General features: G+C 52.2%; 1 protein-coding gene across 3 annotated transcripts in view; it reads left to right on the forward strand.

Annotated features, from left to right (window-relative positions):
* ALPL (alkaline phosphatase, biomineralization associated) overlaps nt 1-10,882 on the forward strand; it is a 67,996-nt gene extending 57,114 nt beyond the window's left edge. For all 3 annotated transcript variants that reach the window (XM_003413419.4, XM_064281428.1, XM_064281427.1), the window contains 6 exons: nt 1,473-1,616; nt 3,948-4,017; nt 5,753-5,887; nt 8,152-8,343; nt 8,811-8,930; nt 9,852-10,882. In XM_003413419.4, the coding sequence (XP_003413467.1) occupies nt 1,473-1,616; nt 3,948-4,017; nt 5,753-5,887; nt 8,152-8,343; nt 8,811-8,930; nt 9,852-10,117 (927 nt within the window). In that variant the 3' untranslated portion in view covers nt 10,118-10,882. The remainder of the gene's footprint in view (nt 1-1,472; nt 1,617-3,947; nt 4,018-5,752; nt 5,888-8,151; nt 8,344-8,810; nt 8,931-9,851) is intronic.
* The last annotated feature ends 3,108 nt before the right edge of the window (nt 10,883-13,990 follow it).

Consider the following 13,990-nt stretch of genomic DNA (forward strand, 5'->3'; position numbering starts at 1 on the left):
ATTGCTGTATTTCCTCCTATGACACTCCTATGGGTAGGTGTTAGTTTCGTTTTACAGATAAGGAAACTCGGAGAGGTTAAGTAACAGGCTCTGGGTCAGTAAGTGACACAGCCAGGATCCAAACCCAAGTGTGACACCAAAGCCCCTGGCCTTTCCAGTACCCCATGGTCCAGGCTGGTCCTGGGGCACCAGCCTCGCCTCCAACCCCTGCCTGGGCTCCTGGCTCCCTTTCCATCTAGCGGGCCCTGGGTTCTGAGGAGGGAAACAGGGTACAAGGTAGGGAAGGGGCTACGAAGTACCAGGCGTGGGAACAGTGGTGCTGGGGCCAGCCCCAGCTGGGCTCTGCTCTCCCAAGGTGTCAGCCGGGGCAGCGGCCTGGGACAGAACCTGTGGTGACAGGAGGACACCAGTGTGGTGGTCACCACGGGCGGTGGCTGTTTTGCTCTTGGCCTCCATCTTAAAAATAGTCAGGACTTCAAACATGGTCTCCCAAGGAAAACAAACAGCCCCGCGTCCATCCGCCCACGCATGCCAGCCAGGGTGGGTAAAATTAGCCTGGCAGTGATTACACAGACAGTGAGTCCCAGCCCCACTGTTTGCCCAGGCTGCGGTGGGCCAAGCGGCTCCCAGCTGGGCTGCCCCAAAGACCTCCCTGGCTGGGGCCTCTCGCCTTCGGGCATCTGCCTCACTGTGACGAGAGGAGGCTCTTGAAGGCCCTGTTCTCAGCTCTACGGACACAGCATAACCCTGGCGCCAGAGTCAGAGAAACCATAGGTTCAAATCCTGACCCTGCTGTTTACTAGCTGTGTGACCCTGGGGGACAGAAATCACCTTTCTGCGTCGGTCTTTATTTGGAAGAAAAGGTGGCACAAGTCCTTTTGCAGCTTTGCTATAAAGTTGAATAAGATGATGTATTTTATCACCGTGCGGTGAGCACTCAATATGTGGTATTACTCTTATAAAGTGGGAGGTGTGCGTCAGGATTCTGAAAAGCCAGTTAAGGTAGGCTATTGGTGGGTGTCCTTAGGTGGTGCAAACTATTGGTGGGCTTGGCTGCTAACTGAAGGGTTGGAGGTTCAAGTCCACCCAGAAGTGCCTCAGAAGAAAAGCCTGGTGGTCTAGTCCCCAAAAATCAGATACTGAGCACAGTTCTCTCTGACACACATGAGGTCACCATGAGTTGGAACTGACTCGACAGGAACTGGTTCTGCGTTATTGGTAGCTCCAATATTTCATGCCAAAGCCCCAAACCACAGCCCCAGGAGACTCATGATTCCATCTTCTGGGTCAGAAGGAAGTTGATTTTTCTCTCCAGGCTGGGAAAGTGAAAGCTCAGAGAGGGCAGGTAGACTGAAGTCGCCGTGCTGGATACGTGTCCACACCATCTCTAGGGTCAGGCTTTCTGGGTTGGGGCCACTGGGGCTTCCAGATGCCTTGGACCCCAGGGTACAGATGGCTTCTGTCCCCTTTAGGTGATCATGGGAGGTGGCCGGAAGTATATGTTCCCCAAGAACAGAACCGATGTGGAGTACGAGATGGACGAGAAGGCCAGGGGCACGAGGCTAGACGGCCTGAACCTCATCGACGTCTGGAAGACCTTCAAACCGAGACACAAGGTAACACATCCAGGGGCCAGATGGCTGCAGAGGTGGCCCGCGCTGTGGTGGGCTGGGTGGCCCCTCTCTGAATCTCAGTTTTCTCCTCTGTAAAATGGAGATTATAATTCTTACTGCAATAGGTTTTTAATGGGGCTCTCGGCTGGGCTAACAGAAACCTGAATGGCACATAGTAGATGGTCAAGCAGCTCCTTTCCTCAGAGGAAGGCATCTGAGAGGGCTAGGTGATACTCAAGAGGGTGGGCAGGGAGTGACCTGAATGGATATTCAGTCAACCTGAGCACCTATTGTGTGTGGGGCCCATGGCTGGACATGAAATACACAGGATGAATCAGACGGTCGAGGAAAGAAACAAACTTGGGAGTGCTGTGTGCCGGGTTGGTAAGAAGCCCGTGGGCCTATGGGATCAGAGAGGGACAAACCACAAGGGAGAGGCAGAGAGCCCTGAGCTAGCACGATGGAGGTGCCCAGGAGGGGCTGGAGAGACACCTGCTGTAGGAGGCAGTGTTGGGTGCAGGGCTTTGAACTGGTTCATGAGTTCAACCCCCTGCTGAGAATTTGCCTTTCTAACAAGTTCCCAGGTGATGCTAATGCTGGTGATTAGGGACTGATTCTGCGAACCGCTAGTAGAGCAGTGGTTCTCAAAATTTATTATACTCAAGAATCATCTAGAGAGCTTGTTAAAATGTAGATTCTGATTCGGTATATCTGGGGTGAAAATGCAAATTCTAGAACAAACCAGTTTGAAGCCCTGGTTGGGTGGTGGGCCAGGGACGGTCGTGGGGATCGGGGCGGGGGGGCATCAGGCAGCAGCAGCAGGCAGTATGGCCCGTTTGGCTGGGGAGGGAGGCTCTAACAGCTTGAGGTGGAAGCCCTGAGCAGTGAGCTCACTTAGACCAGAACAAGGGAATGGGCTGGGAGAGGCTGGGCCCGTGGGAATGGCCTGAGTTCTGAATCCTTGGAGAGGCCGCTTGTTCTTTAAATCTGTGGCTGCCTGCCGGGCACGGGGCAGCTGGGGTCTGGAGATGACTGTGGTCAGGGCTGAAGACAGTGGGGAGCAGTCTTGCAGCCACTTTGATGTCACTCTGGAGTTGGGTTTCTGAGGGTTCCAGGACTGGTCCTCAGGGAGGCCTCGTGGGATGGGGCTGGGCCAAGAACACGGTGGAGGCCGGGGCCCGGGAACGGGCCCCATGGAGTGGAGTAGGAGTGGTTCAGTAGCTTTAAACTCTTTCCATTCCTTCTGAGTCAGCCCAGGCTGAGCCAGAGCCTCATCCTGGCCCAAACCCAGGAGACATGTCCCCTTCCAGCCTCAGTTTCTCCATATGAAAAATGAGGCCAGAGTTTAATCCTTCCTGCCCAGTCAGGGTGCTTACCCTGGAGCTCAGTCTAGCCTCCCAAGATGGAGAGAGAGGGCCCACACACCTGTCCTGGGGTTGGATGGACCTGACAATGTGTCACCATGGGGCCCCAGATAGGCCATGCATTTCTAAAAGGAAATTCCTTAAGAGTAGATTTAACTTAGTCACAGCATCATCTGTGTGCCTCAGTGTCCTCATCTGTAAAATGGGAATAACTGTACCTACCTTGTAGGGCTGATGGGGGGATTAAATGAGAGCCTCCTTGGTGGAACAAGGATACTTCTGGCCACTTCCGGAGCCTTATTTCCTTAGTCTCCCACCTTCCCCATAGCAGCCCCTGAGGGTATTCCAAGGAAAAAGTTTGAAAACCACTGATCCCAATGCCATGGCCCAGAGAAAGCAAGGCATTTTCCTAAGGACATACAGTTGATTCTTGGCAGTGCCGGGACCCCCAGTCCAGGCCCTGAATGGTGCTATCTCCTGGCTAAGCTGGGCCAGCCACTTCCTGTAGCCTCCCCACCCTGGAGAAGCAAGACTTCCTCTCCTCCTCCTAGACAGGTTCCCCTGGGCAGACCTCAGGCTTTGCTTCCTCCTTGGCTTGCCATGCCCCTAGAACACACACAGCCCACATCCCTCAGCAAGTACTCCTGCCCCTCCCTTTTGCCCCATGATCCCCCTGCTTGGAACACACTCCCTCTTGATCCCAGGCTGATCAGTTCCTACTTGACCTCCAGGTCCCCGTTAGAACATCACCTCCACCAGGAAGCCCTCCCTGATCCCTGCATCTGGGGGTCTCCTAGTGTCCCCCCCCCAATTCTTGTCACCTACATTCTAATTGCCTGTTTGTGATTTCTTGAGGCCAGCAATAGTAGGTGTTCAGGGAAGGGTTGTTAACTGAGTGAAGGAACAAATAAATGCCTTCCTTCCGGCTCCCCCAAGCCCGACACATGCTGAGACAGGCCCTTCCTTCTAGCACTCCCACTATGTCTGGAACCGCACAGAGCTCCTGACCCTCGACCCCCATGCCGTGGACTACCTCTTGGGTAAGTAAGTAGAGCGGATGGAGCTGAGGGCACAGCTGATTGCCCGTGGCCAGGGCTGGGTGAGTCTGGCACCTAGGGTGAGATCCCAGCACCCCCGCCCCCGACATGGGGGCCTTTGACGTTGGGCTCCAGAGCCAGGCAGGAGGTTCTGGTTCATGAAATCAGGCCTGAAATCTGATGGCTGTGCAAGGTGATTAACCCCATTGGGCAAAAGCAAAACAAGTTCAGAGAGGGAGAGTGAGATGCGGCATGCCCCACAGCTGATTAGAGTTTGACCCTGTTTGGAAGCTGGGTCTTGAACTTCTCCTGGGCTGATGAGAGGGGCCCTGTAGTCAGCTCTCCTGTGTAACCAGGTGGAGAAGCCAGCCATGTTGTCTCTGCTGGTCCTATCTGGGGACTGCCTCCCCTCCCCAGGGTGCGGGGAGCAGGTGAGGGCCCAGGAACAATGCCAGGCTTGGAAAAATGAGGCCCTGAGGTGGAGGGCCGTGCAGGCTGGGTCCTGGGATCACCACGCAGGTATCTGGGGCCTCTTTCCACCTGGCTATGGGTGTAGAATTCAGCTCTACCACCTATGAGTGTGTGACCTTGGTCAAGTGATGTCTCCTCTCTGTGCCTCAGTTTCCTCTTCTATACAGTAGGAATAATGACTCATCTCTAACATGGGGGTGATGATAGGACCTACCTCAGGATAGGTGTGTATCTTCCTCTCTGTTTGTGCTTACTTGTCTCCGTGCCTAATCTGCTCTGTTTATATTACAAAAGTGGGTAGGTTTAAGACACACTCTACACTGATATGGTCTCATGAACATGACAGAGAAAACCCTATTCCCAAATGAGATTATATCCGTAGGTATACGGGTTAGGATTCCAACATATATTTTTTTTTTGGCGGGGTCTGGGGAGGGGAGGAACACAATTCAATTCATAACACATGGGTTAGCCCTACTCAGTGTAGGAGGGAACCACACTAGAGCGTGAATCCCAGGAGACGGGGATCATTGGGCACCATCTTGGAGGCCAACACCCACATGCTTCTAAAGAGCACGAAGTGAGCACTCTCCCAATTGGAACTATGGTTTGGCTGTGCACACACTCCCAGAAGGGCAGAGTGTTCCGGCAGGGTGGCAACACCAACACGGTACATACGGAGTTCTCACACATGGAACCCAAAGAATGGATCACTAGCCCCATTTCACAGGTGGGAAAACCAGCCCAGTGAGCAGAAGGGACAGTGACCCCAAACCCTCTGCTGTTTCACTGCACAGGTTACTATGCCTTTCAAGCCTGATGTGTAAACACACACACACACACACGCATACAACCTGCCCCATCAGGACAGGACACATCCACTGCCTTAGGGCCATGGTGCCTTGTCCTGGCCCCCCAGGCTGGGGAGAGGCTAGTGGATTTGAATTCCAGTTCTGCCATTTAGCAGCTGAAATAGCAAGTTACTGAACACCCCCTGAGCCTTAGTCTCCTCCTCTGCAAAATGGACATGGTGACGACCCCAGAGGCGGTGGTTGTGAATATTAAAAGAGGTAGCATTGCTGAAGCACCTGGTACAGTTCTGGGCCCACAAGGGCTACCAGATAAGCTCCCTTTCCCTCATTACCCTATAGCCCCAAGTTGGTTGTGGGGAGCGTTGTGTGTCCCCTGAGGCACCCCAGCTGTCTCAGGGGTCCTCACAACAGAATCACGGACTCTTACCATCCAGGCCCCTGTGTGTCCTCCTCAGGTCTTTTCGAGCCAGGGGACATGCAGTACGAGCTGAACAGGAACAACGTGACTGACCCGTCACTGTCCGAGATGGTGCAGGTGGCCATCAGGATCCTGAAGAAGAACCCCAAAGGCTTCTTCTTGCTGGTGGAAGGTAGGGACCCCAGGCCTGGCTGCACAGACGCTGCCCTGGAGCCAGGGCTACTGAGAGGGGAGCTCTGATATATGACCCTGGGCCAGGGGACTTGGTGTCCAGCTCTCAAAGAGAACTGTCCCAACATGGGGCAAGTGGGAAAATTCCTTTGTGGAGGGTGGGTGAGGCATGGATTGTGGGATCCTAGGTTGTTAGCTCCCCAGCCCAACAAGGTCTTTTCCTTTGGGCATGGAGAGGGTATGCTAGCCTTCTCAGGTTAGGAAGGCTTCCTGAGGGAGGAGGCAGGTTTCTTCCTTTTGGATTCCCCCCAACCAGGCCTGGCTGTGGAGGGGGAGCAGCCCTCAGGCCCTTGGCTTTCTAGTGCTGGATGTTGGGCCCAATGTTCACAGGGTTACCAGTGCTGTCATGAGGCCCCCGAGTCAGACCGGAGCTCTCCTTCTTGTGCTGCCAGCCATAGGCTGCATAACCTTTACCTGAAAGTTTCTGCAAAATGAAAGTAAAAACAGTTCCCCTCTCACAGAGGCCTTGTGAGCCTCCACAGCATCCTGAGACATACACTACTTGGAACAGGGCCCAGCAGAGAATACAAACTTCAGTGTCTGTATTAATATCATCATCCTTAGTATATAATAGCTAAGGTTAGTAACAATAGGAAATGTGAGGAAGTGATAAAGATTCCAGAATCTTCCAATGTTCTAACAGCCATTGCCCTCTGTGGTTCCTGATGTTGCCTCCCTGGGATTCACAGGTGCACACACACAGTCACTCACATGCATGTGGACATACTTGCACATGTAATCTCACGACACACATACACACACACACAGGTCCCTCCGCCCTCTGGAGGCTGGTGGCCGCCAGCCCAGCTTAGCTGCTTCCTTGCCAAATCCTGGGGTTCCCACTCAACCATGGCGGTCTTGTCCTGGCCCCTAACAGACTTCTGACGCCAGGAACCAGCGGTGGTGAGCATGGCCTCCCCCGGGAGCGGCAGTCTTTGAGAGCAGGGCTGGGGCTGGGCCTGCCAGACCAATTGCTCCCAAAGCCACAACAAAGGGAGGACCCACCCTACCAGGCTGCCAGGCCACAGCAGTTGACGCCCAGGCTGGTGGGAAGAAAGGGCAGCCAGGCAGCCAGGCTCCATGACCCTCAGAGCTGGAAGTGTCCACCCAGGCAACCTCATAAAGAGGGGAAGGTGCCCCCAAAGGTCACACAGCACTAAGCCACTAGGAAAGCTTATAGCCAGGCCGCCTGCGCTCCTCTGGGGGAGGTGGGATAGGATTCGGGCTTCCAGAGGCCCATGGAAGCCTGCTGTGAGTACTGACCAGGCATCAAGGGCTTCCACCACCTTTTAGGTGTGGACAGTTCCTAGGCTTTATGGGTTGAGGGGATGTATTCACGGTGGAGACAGAAAAACAGGAGCTTTAGAGTGAGTCACACCTGAATTCAAACCCTAGCAAATTCACCTTGGTCACATGACTTCCCAGGTCTAGCCCTCAGTTGCTCCATCTGTCAATGGGGCTAATGGTACCCATCTCTACCCAGGATTGTTGTGAAGCTGAAATGAGACATCAGTTTGGTATTTCTGGCGCATAGTAGGTATTCAGGCATGCTGGTTCCCCTTCTCTACCCACTGAAGCAAGGATGGAGAGACTTCATCTCACGTACTTTAGACACGTTATTAAGAGGGACCAGTCCCTGGAGAAGGACATCTTGGTTGGTAAAGTGAGGGTCAGCCAAAAAGAGGGATACCCTCAGAGAGATGGATTGACACAGTGGCTGCAATGATGGGCTCAAACATAGCAACGACTATGAAGATGGCGCAGGACTGGACAGTGTTTCATTCTGTTGTATATAGGGTCTCTATGAGTTGGAACCAACTCAATGGCACCTGAAAATAACAACAACCCCCCTGAAGTCTTCAGCAACTCCTTCAAGCAGCTAAAGACACAGAGCTGGGACCAGAGTAGGGTGGTAGGAAGAACACACACTTTTCTGCTTGGTGAATCTGCTTTGAAATCTTGGCTCTGCACTTTCCATATGTGTAACTTTGGTCAAGAGACTCTCCCTCTCTGAGCCTCTGTCAAGGTTGAAGGGCTGCAGAAAATGCCCAGTGTGGTGGTTGGCACTATGTAGGTACCCAGTGAAGGTGACTGCCTTCCCCTATCAAAGAAAGGCTAATCAATCTATAGAATGGTGGAGGGTAGGGATGCGGATCTTCTTCTTCCTCCCCCCCTCACTCCAGGCCTTTGCCTTGGTGTCCCAAGGAGGCAGGATTGACCATGGGCACCATGAGGGCAAAGCCAAGCAGGCCCTGCACGAGGCAGTAGAGATGGACCAGGCCATCGGCCAGGCGGGCACTATGACCTCTCTGGAAGACACACTGACCGTGGTCACTGCTGACCACTCCCACGTCTTCACCTTCGGTGGCTATACCCCCCGTGGCAACTCCATTTTTGGTAGGTGGGCCTCCATTGGAGTGGGCACTAGGCACTCTCAGGGTCTGCTATCTGCCCATCTGGGCGTAGAAGTGGAGTGGGAGAGCCAGCAAGCCCAGGGCCTGGCACATGGTGGGGACTTGGTGATAACTGGGTGGGAAAGAAATGTTACTGATGGGTGGTAAGAATACAGGATGAGGGATGGAGTGAGTTGAGTGGGTGATTGGGTGGATGGATGGGTGGGAGGGTGGGTGGCTACACAGAAGATGGATGGACAGAAGAATGGGAGGGAGGATGCATAGATGGACAGTAGACAGAGGAGGATGGGTGGGAGGGATGTGAGCTTCATGAGAACTGGGGATGGTTGGTTAGAAATCAATAGGGTTTACAAAGTAGTTTAATGGAGGTGGTTTGGGCCCAAGTTGGGGACTCGGGGAGCAGATTCCTGGTGCTCCAACATGACCCCAGGACCACCCCCTTCTATGCAGGTCTGGCCCCCATGGTGAGCGACACGGACAAGAAGCCCTTCACTGCCATCCTGTACGGCAACGGGCCTGGCTACAAGGTGGTGGGCGGTGAGCGAGAGAACGTCTCCATGGTGGACTATGGTGAGGCTGCCAAGGCCCAGGACTGGGAGGTGATGAGGCTCCCTGCTGGGTGGGCTTGGGGCAGCGTATATAGGCTTATGGGCAAGGTCAGGGGTGTCAAAATAGCCAGGACTTGAGTCAGAATAATCTTAATCCCATTCTACAAATTAGCAACTGTGTGATTTTGAGCATGTAACTTCCACCTTCCCCAGCTTCAGTTTCCTCCATTCTACCTCCCTAGGTTGTCTGGGGCATAAGATGAGTGTGAAAAGCTTAGTATAGTGCCTGGTACTTGTAGGTGCTACATATGTTACACCGCCATTTTTACTGGCTGTATAACATTCCAGTATATGAATTTTCCAGTTTTTTCATTCATTTTCATATTATTGAATAGTTATTTGTTCTTGGCACTCCCAGAGACCCGTGGGGGCCTAATGGTCCAGCCTTTGGTAAGAGGCAAACCCCATTCCTTCATTTGATTCTTCCCTCCTAATCCAAACAGCCTACTAGTTACCAATTTTCATCAAGTCCATTCTCTGTGTGTCAGAGTAGAACTGTCCTCCAGAAGGCTTTCGATGGCTGTGATCTTTTGGAAGTAGATCACCAGGCCTTTCTTCTGAGGTACCTCAGGGTGGATTAGAACTGCCAACCTTTTGGTTAGAAACCGAGAGCTTAATTCTTCGTGCCACCCAGGGACACAACAGCCCTGATGAGGTTAATCTTCTCTTTTGGGGGGTTAGAGTGCAGGCTTCTGATTAAGAACAGACTCAGGTTCGAATCCCATGGCCTTGAGCAAAATGATGTCACTGCACTAAGCCTCGGTTTCCTCTTCTATAAAATGGAGACATTCAAACCAGCCTGGAAGAGGAAAAGACAAGCTGCACACATATCACCAGGCCCCTGCCTGGCAGCCTCTTAGTAAGTGTTTCTTCTGGCCTGCAGCTCACGACAACTACCAGGCTCAGTCGGCTGTGCCCCTGCGCCATGAGACGCACGGCGGGGAGGATGTAGCAGTCTTCGCCAAGGGCCCCATGGCACACCTGCTGCATGGCGTGCACGAGCAGAACTACATCCCCCACGTGATGGCTTACGCAGCCTGCATTGGTGCCAACCACAACCACTGTGCCCTGGACAACTCGGCGGGCAGCCCCTCTCCAGGCCCCCTGCTGCTCCTGCTGGCCCTGCTCCCTGTGAGCATCCTGTTCTGAGGGCCCGAGGCCCAGGCATACACCAGCCCATGACAAATGGCCAGCCTCTCCTCCCCACCCAGGGCTGCCCTCCTGCCCAGCAGCCCACACCTCAAGGGGCAGGGAGGCAGAGGCCTATGCAGACTCCACAGCTGCCAGAAGGGGACCCAGGAAACCAAAGTCTGCCGCCTGCCTGGCTTCTCTCTGGAATCCTCCACTGGGGCCAGACCAACTCCTGGCCCTGACCTCTGCTCCCTCCCCACTGCCCCTTTGGCCAACAGGGTAGTTTTCTCTTGGGCAGGCAGAAAGCACAGACTGAAGAATTCTCAAAGCATCTTATTTTTCTAGCAAACTTACTTTCCCAGGCCTGGAGGCCCTGAACCCTCCATGGAACATTCCGGATCCGATGCACTCATTCCCATCTCCTTCTCCCTGGAATCCACCAGGTCCCATCATGCTTATGTCCCTGCCCCCAAGCCTAGCCCTGCTTCAGGGGAAACTATGTCCCTCTCCTCAGGACGGAGTTTGCTCACTCATTCATTCCAAGGCCATTTGGGGTTTGGTTCCCAGGAAGTCATCTCCTGAGACTGGTCCCCAAGTCTGGGTGGCCCGGGCTGGGAAGAGCAGGCCTGGTAGAACAGACACTTCTCAGCACCCAGCATGCATGCCAGCTCCTCTCTGAAGTAACTCTCCTGTTTGGAAGGGCAAAAAATTTTCTCTTTTTGGTGTTGGTTAAAACGGAACTCAAAACATTTAAATAAAACTTTCCAAATATTTCTGAAGACAGAGCTGAGTCTTTGTCTTTGTGGCCAGTGAGGAGTAGACTGAAATTAGTTCATTTCTCTGGGAAGAACTGGACTTGAGACCCAGGATGGGGGATGGGTGAGGGCAGGGAGAGAGGGGTCTCCTACCGAGTGGGTCCTTTGCCGCTCATATTGCTTTGTGTCTCTGTGGCTCAGCTTCCTTATCTGTAAAATGAGACACTCCACTCGTGCGTTGCTATTAAGGATTAAAGAAGAGTTCCTCTATGCTATGAAACCCACAGAGAGAACTTCAAGGACCTCATGACTTCAGAACTGCATGTATGGCCCATTGTAGCTATTCGTTCATTTCGCTCGTTCAACAAATTTTGAGTATGTGCTAGGCATTGTGCTAGGTCTTAGTTTAATGGTGACCAAGACAAACACGCTCCTCATCCTCAAAGAGCTTACAGCTTAGCTCAACTATTGGGGTTTTCTTTTTCATTCCTGATTGTCAAGAAGGGACAGTGGAGTCAGAATTGTGCCTGACATTGGGAGCATATGGAGTTCCCTAAGTTTGCTCCTTTTGCCTCATTGGAATGAAAATCTCTGTAATAATAATCACAGCAATGAACACTGATCACTTACAGTAGGCCAAGCTCAGTGCTTGATGCTTTATATTCAGTTCATTTAATTCTCACTAGGAAGTAAGTCCTCATCATCCACATTTATAAACAAGAAAACCAAGGATGTGGGAAGTGATGCGATGGCTCAATGTCCTCCAGATAAATTGTGAAGCTGGCATTTGAATCCAGGTCTGTCTTAATGGCACGTAATCACATCTTTTATTTGCTTATAATGCATTCCCAACCTCCTGCCAACCAGGTTCTCAGGCAACTAATACCACCAACAAAAACCAAACACACTGCTGTCGAGTCAATTCCGACTCATAACAACCCTATAGGACAGAGTAGAACTGCCCCACAGAGTTCCTAATACCACAGACCGGTTAAATGTGAACTCAGAAAGATGAGAAACCATGTCAGAAGTGGAATCCTTCAGGAATGAAAATGCAACTGAGCAGAAAACTCCTCTCTGAGCTTCCTAGCGGCCCTGGCAAAAAGGGACGCACAGCCAAGCTGATGCTGGGGTAAAAAAATAAAAGGACATGCATACATTCTTGCTAGGACAGAGCCACCTCATCTTGAACCCTACACAGAACAGTGTTTCCCAGGTACCATTCTCATACCACCTTTGAAATTTTGGCCATATCTCTGGTCTATTATTTCCTAGACATTTTTCTTTAAATTCACATCTTTAAGTAGCCAATTTTTAAAAGCTCGTCAGTACCACCTAAAATGTCTCAGGGATGTGCAAACCATACTTTATGTCTTAGGTTGGGTCTTCCCAGGCATGAGATAAGGATTTCAGAGAGTCCCCAGTTAGGGAGAAGGGAAGTGAAATAGGAAAGGGAAGTTGTAAAGGATGTGTTATTAAACAGGTTACCATTGTGGGCAACTGGAGCTCAATCCCACTTCAGAACTCTAGGAGACAGCGTAGAAGGTGTGCCTCAGCGTTATCCCATCCAAGGAGCAAGGGAGCTGAAGCATTTATTCTCCAACTCTCATCCATCATTGGCTAAGGGCTCTCCCTGGGGAAATGAACACCCTGGTGCTTACAACTTGCCCTCCAACTTGCTCCCCAGGTGCATGCTGGAATATCAAACACTCAGAGGATACAAATGGCCAACTGTGTCTGATAAACCTTGGAATACACTGATGGGATTAAAAAGCACGGTCTGTGAGATAGGGGTTTAAATCTCTGCTCTCTCACTTTCTTGGTTCTGTTATTTGATTCAAGTTATTCAACTTCTCTGACCCTCTGTTTCCAAAGCTGAACACGTACAGTGCCTAGCACAGTGTGTGACACACAGTGAGCTCTTAGGATCCCTTTACGGACAAGGAGCTCTTCCTGCCCTGACTCCAGGCCATGGGTCAATGTGTCCTTTGTGACACAGACATCAGTGACACTGAAGCCCTCGCCTCTCCAGGCAGTCTCCCCCACTCCTCCGTCACCCAGGCTGGGTCTTGCTCATGCTCAGGCCTGGAGCACCCATCATCCCTTACTGTAACTGTTGGCAGTTGTGAGTCCTAATCCAAGCCAGAGGTCGAGGCAGAGGTCCCGCTACATCCATCAGCACACCTGGTTTGGACGTAGAAGCTAAGGATGGGCAGTCAGTACCCACAGCACAATGGTGCCTGCTGCCCTCAGACGCCTTCTCAGGGAGGAGGAACAAAGGTGAACCAACAAATCCTCCACCCGTCACAGAGGTAGCCCTGTCTGCTCTTACAGAAATCTCAGTTACTTAACACAACAAACATTTATTCCTAACTCAAACACCAGTCCCATGGTGGTGCCCCTGGTCGAGTGACGTGGAGACCCAGGCTCCTTCTACCTTGTGGCTCTTCTCTCTTAAAGTTTTGGATGTCCCTTCCATCTGCCAGCACATCCATGAGGGAGCACACAATAGAGAAGACATAGGGACTTTTTAACTGCGTCTTCCTGAATGCTGCACACATCACTTCTACTCATACTCCATGGGTGAGAACTAGTCACATGATCCCACCTATATGCAACGGAGGCTGGGAAACGTAGTCTCCAGCTGGGAACTGCTTCCCACCAACTCTAGCAGAGTTTCTCAACCTTGGCACTATGGACATTTGGGGCCAGATAATTCTCTTTTGTAGGACTGTCCTGAGCATTGTAGGCTGTGTAGCAGCATCCCTGGCCTCTGCCTACTACTATACACAGTAGCACCACTACTTCCAGTGTGACAATCAAAAACATCTACAGACCTTGCCAAACGTCCCCTGGGGGCAAACCCCCCCCCCCAGGTTGAGACCACTGCTCTATAGTAAAGAAGGGATGAGGGAAGCTTGGGTGGGTGGTCTGCTAGCCACCTCAGCTTCACTTGTGCTCAGGATCCCTCTGACTCATGCACCCCTGGACACCCTGAGAATCTAAATTTTGACACATGATCTGGATTTCTGGCTGTTTTGAAAAATGAAAGTTCTGGCTGGCAGTGGGCCCCATGTTTCTTCAGGGCAGCGGTCATCTCGACTTGAGAGGTAGCTGCTCATCAGGGGGATGGCTC

The sequence above is a fragment of the Loxodonta africana genome, chromosome 3 (genome assembly GCF_030014295.1).
Source record: "Loxodonta africana isolate mLoxAfr1 chromosome 3, mLoxAfr1.hap2, whole genome shotgun sequence".
Classification (NCBI taxonomy): Eukaryota; Metazoa; Chordata; class Mammalia; order Proboscidea; family Elephantidae; genus Loxodonta; species Loxodonta africana.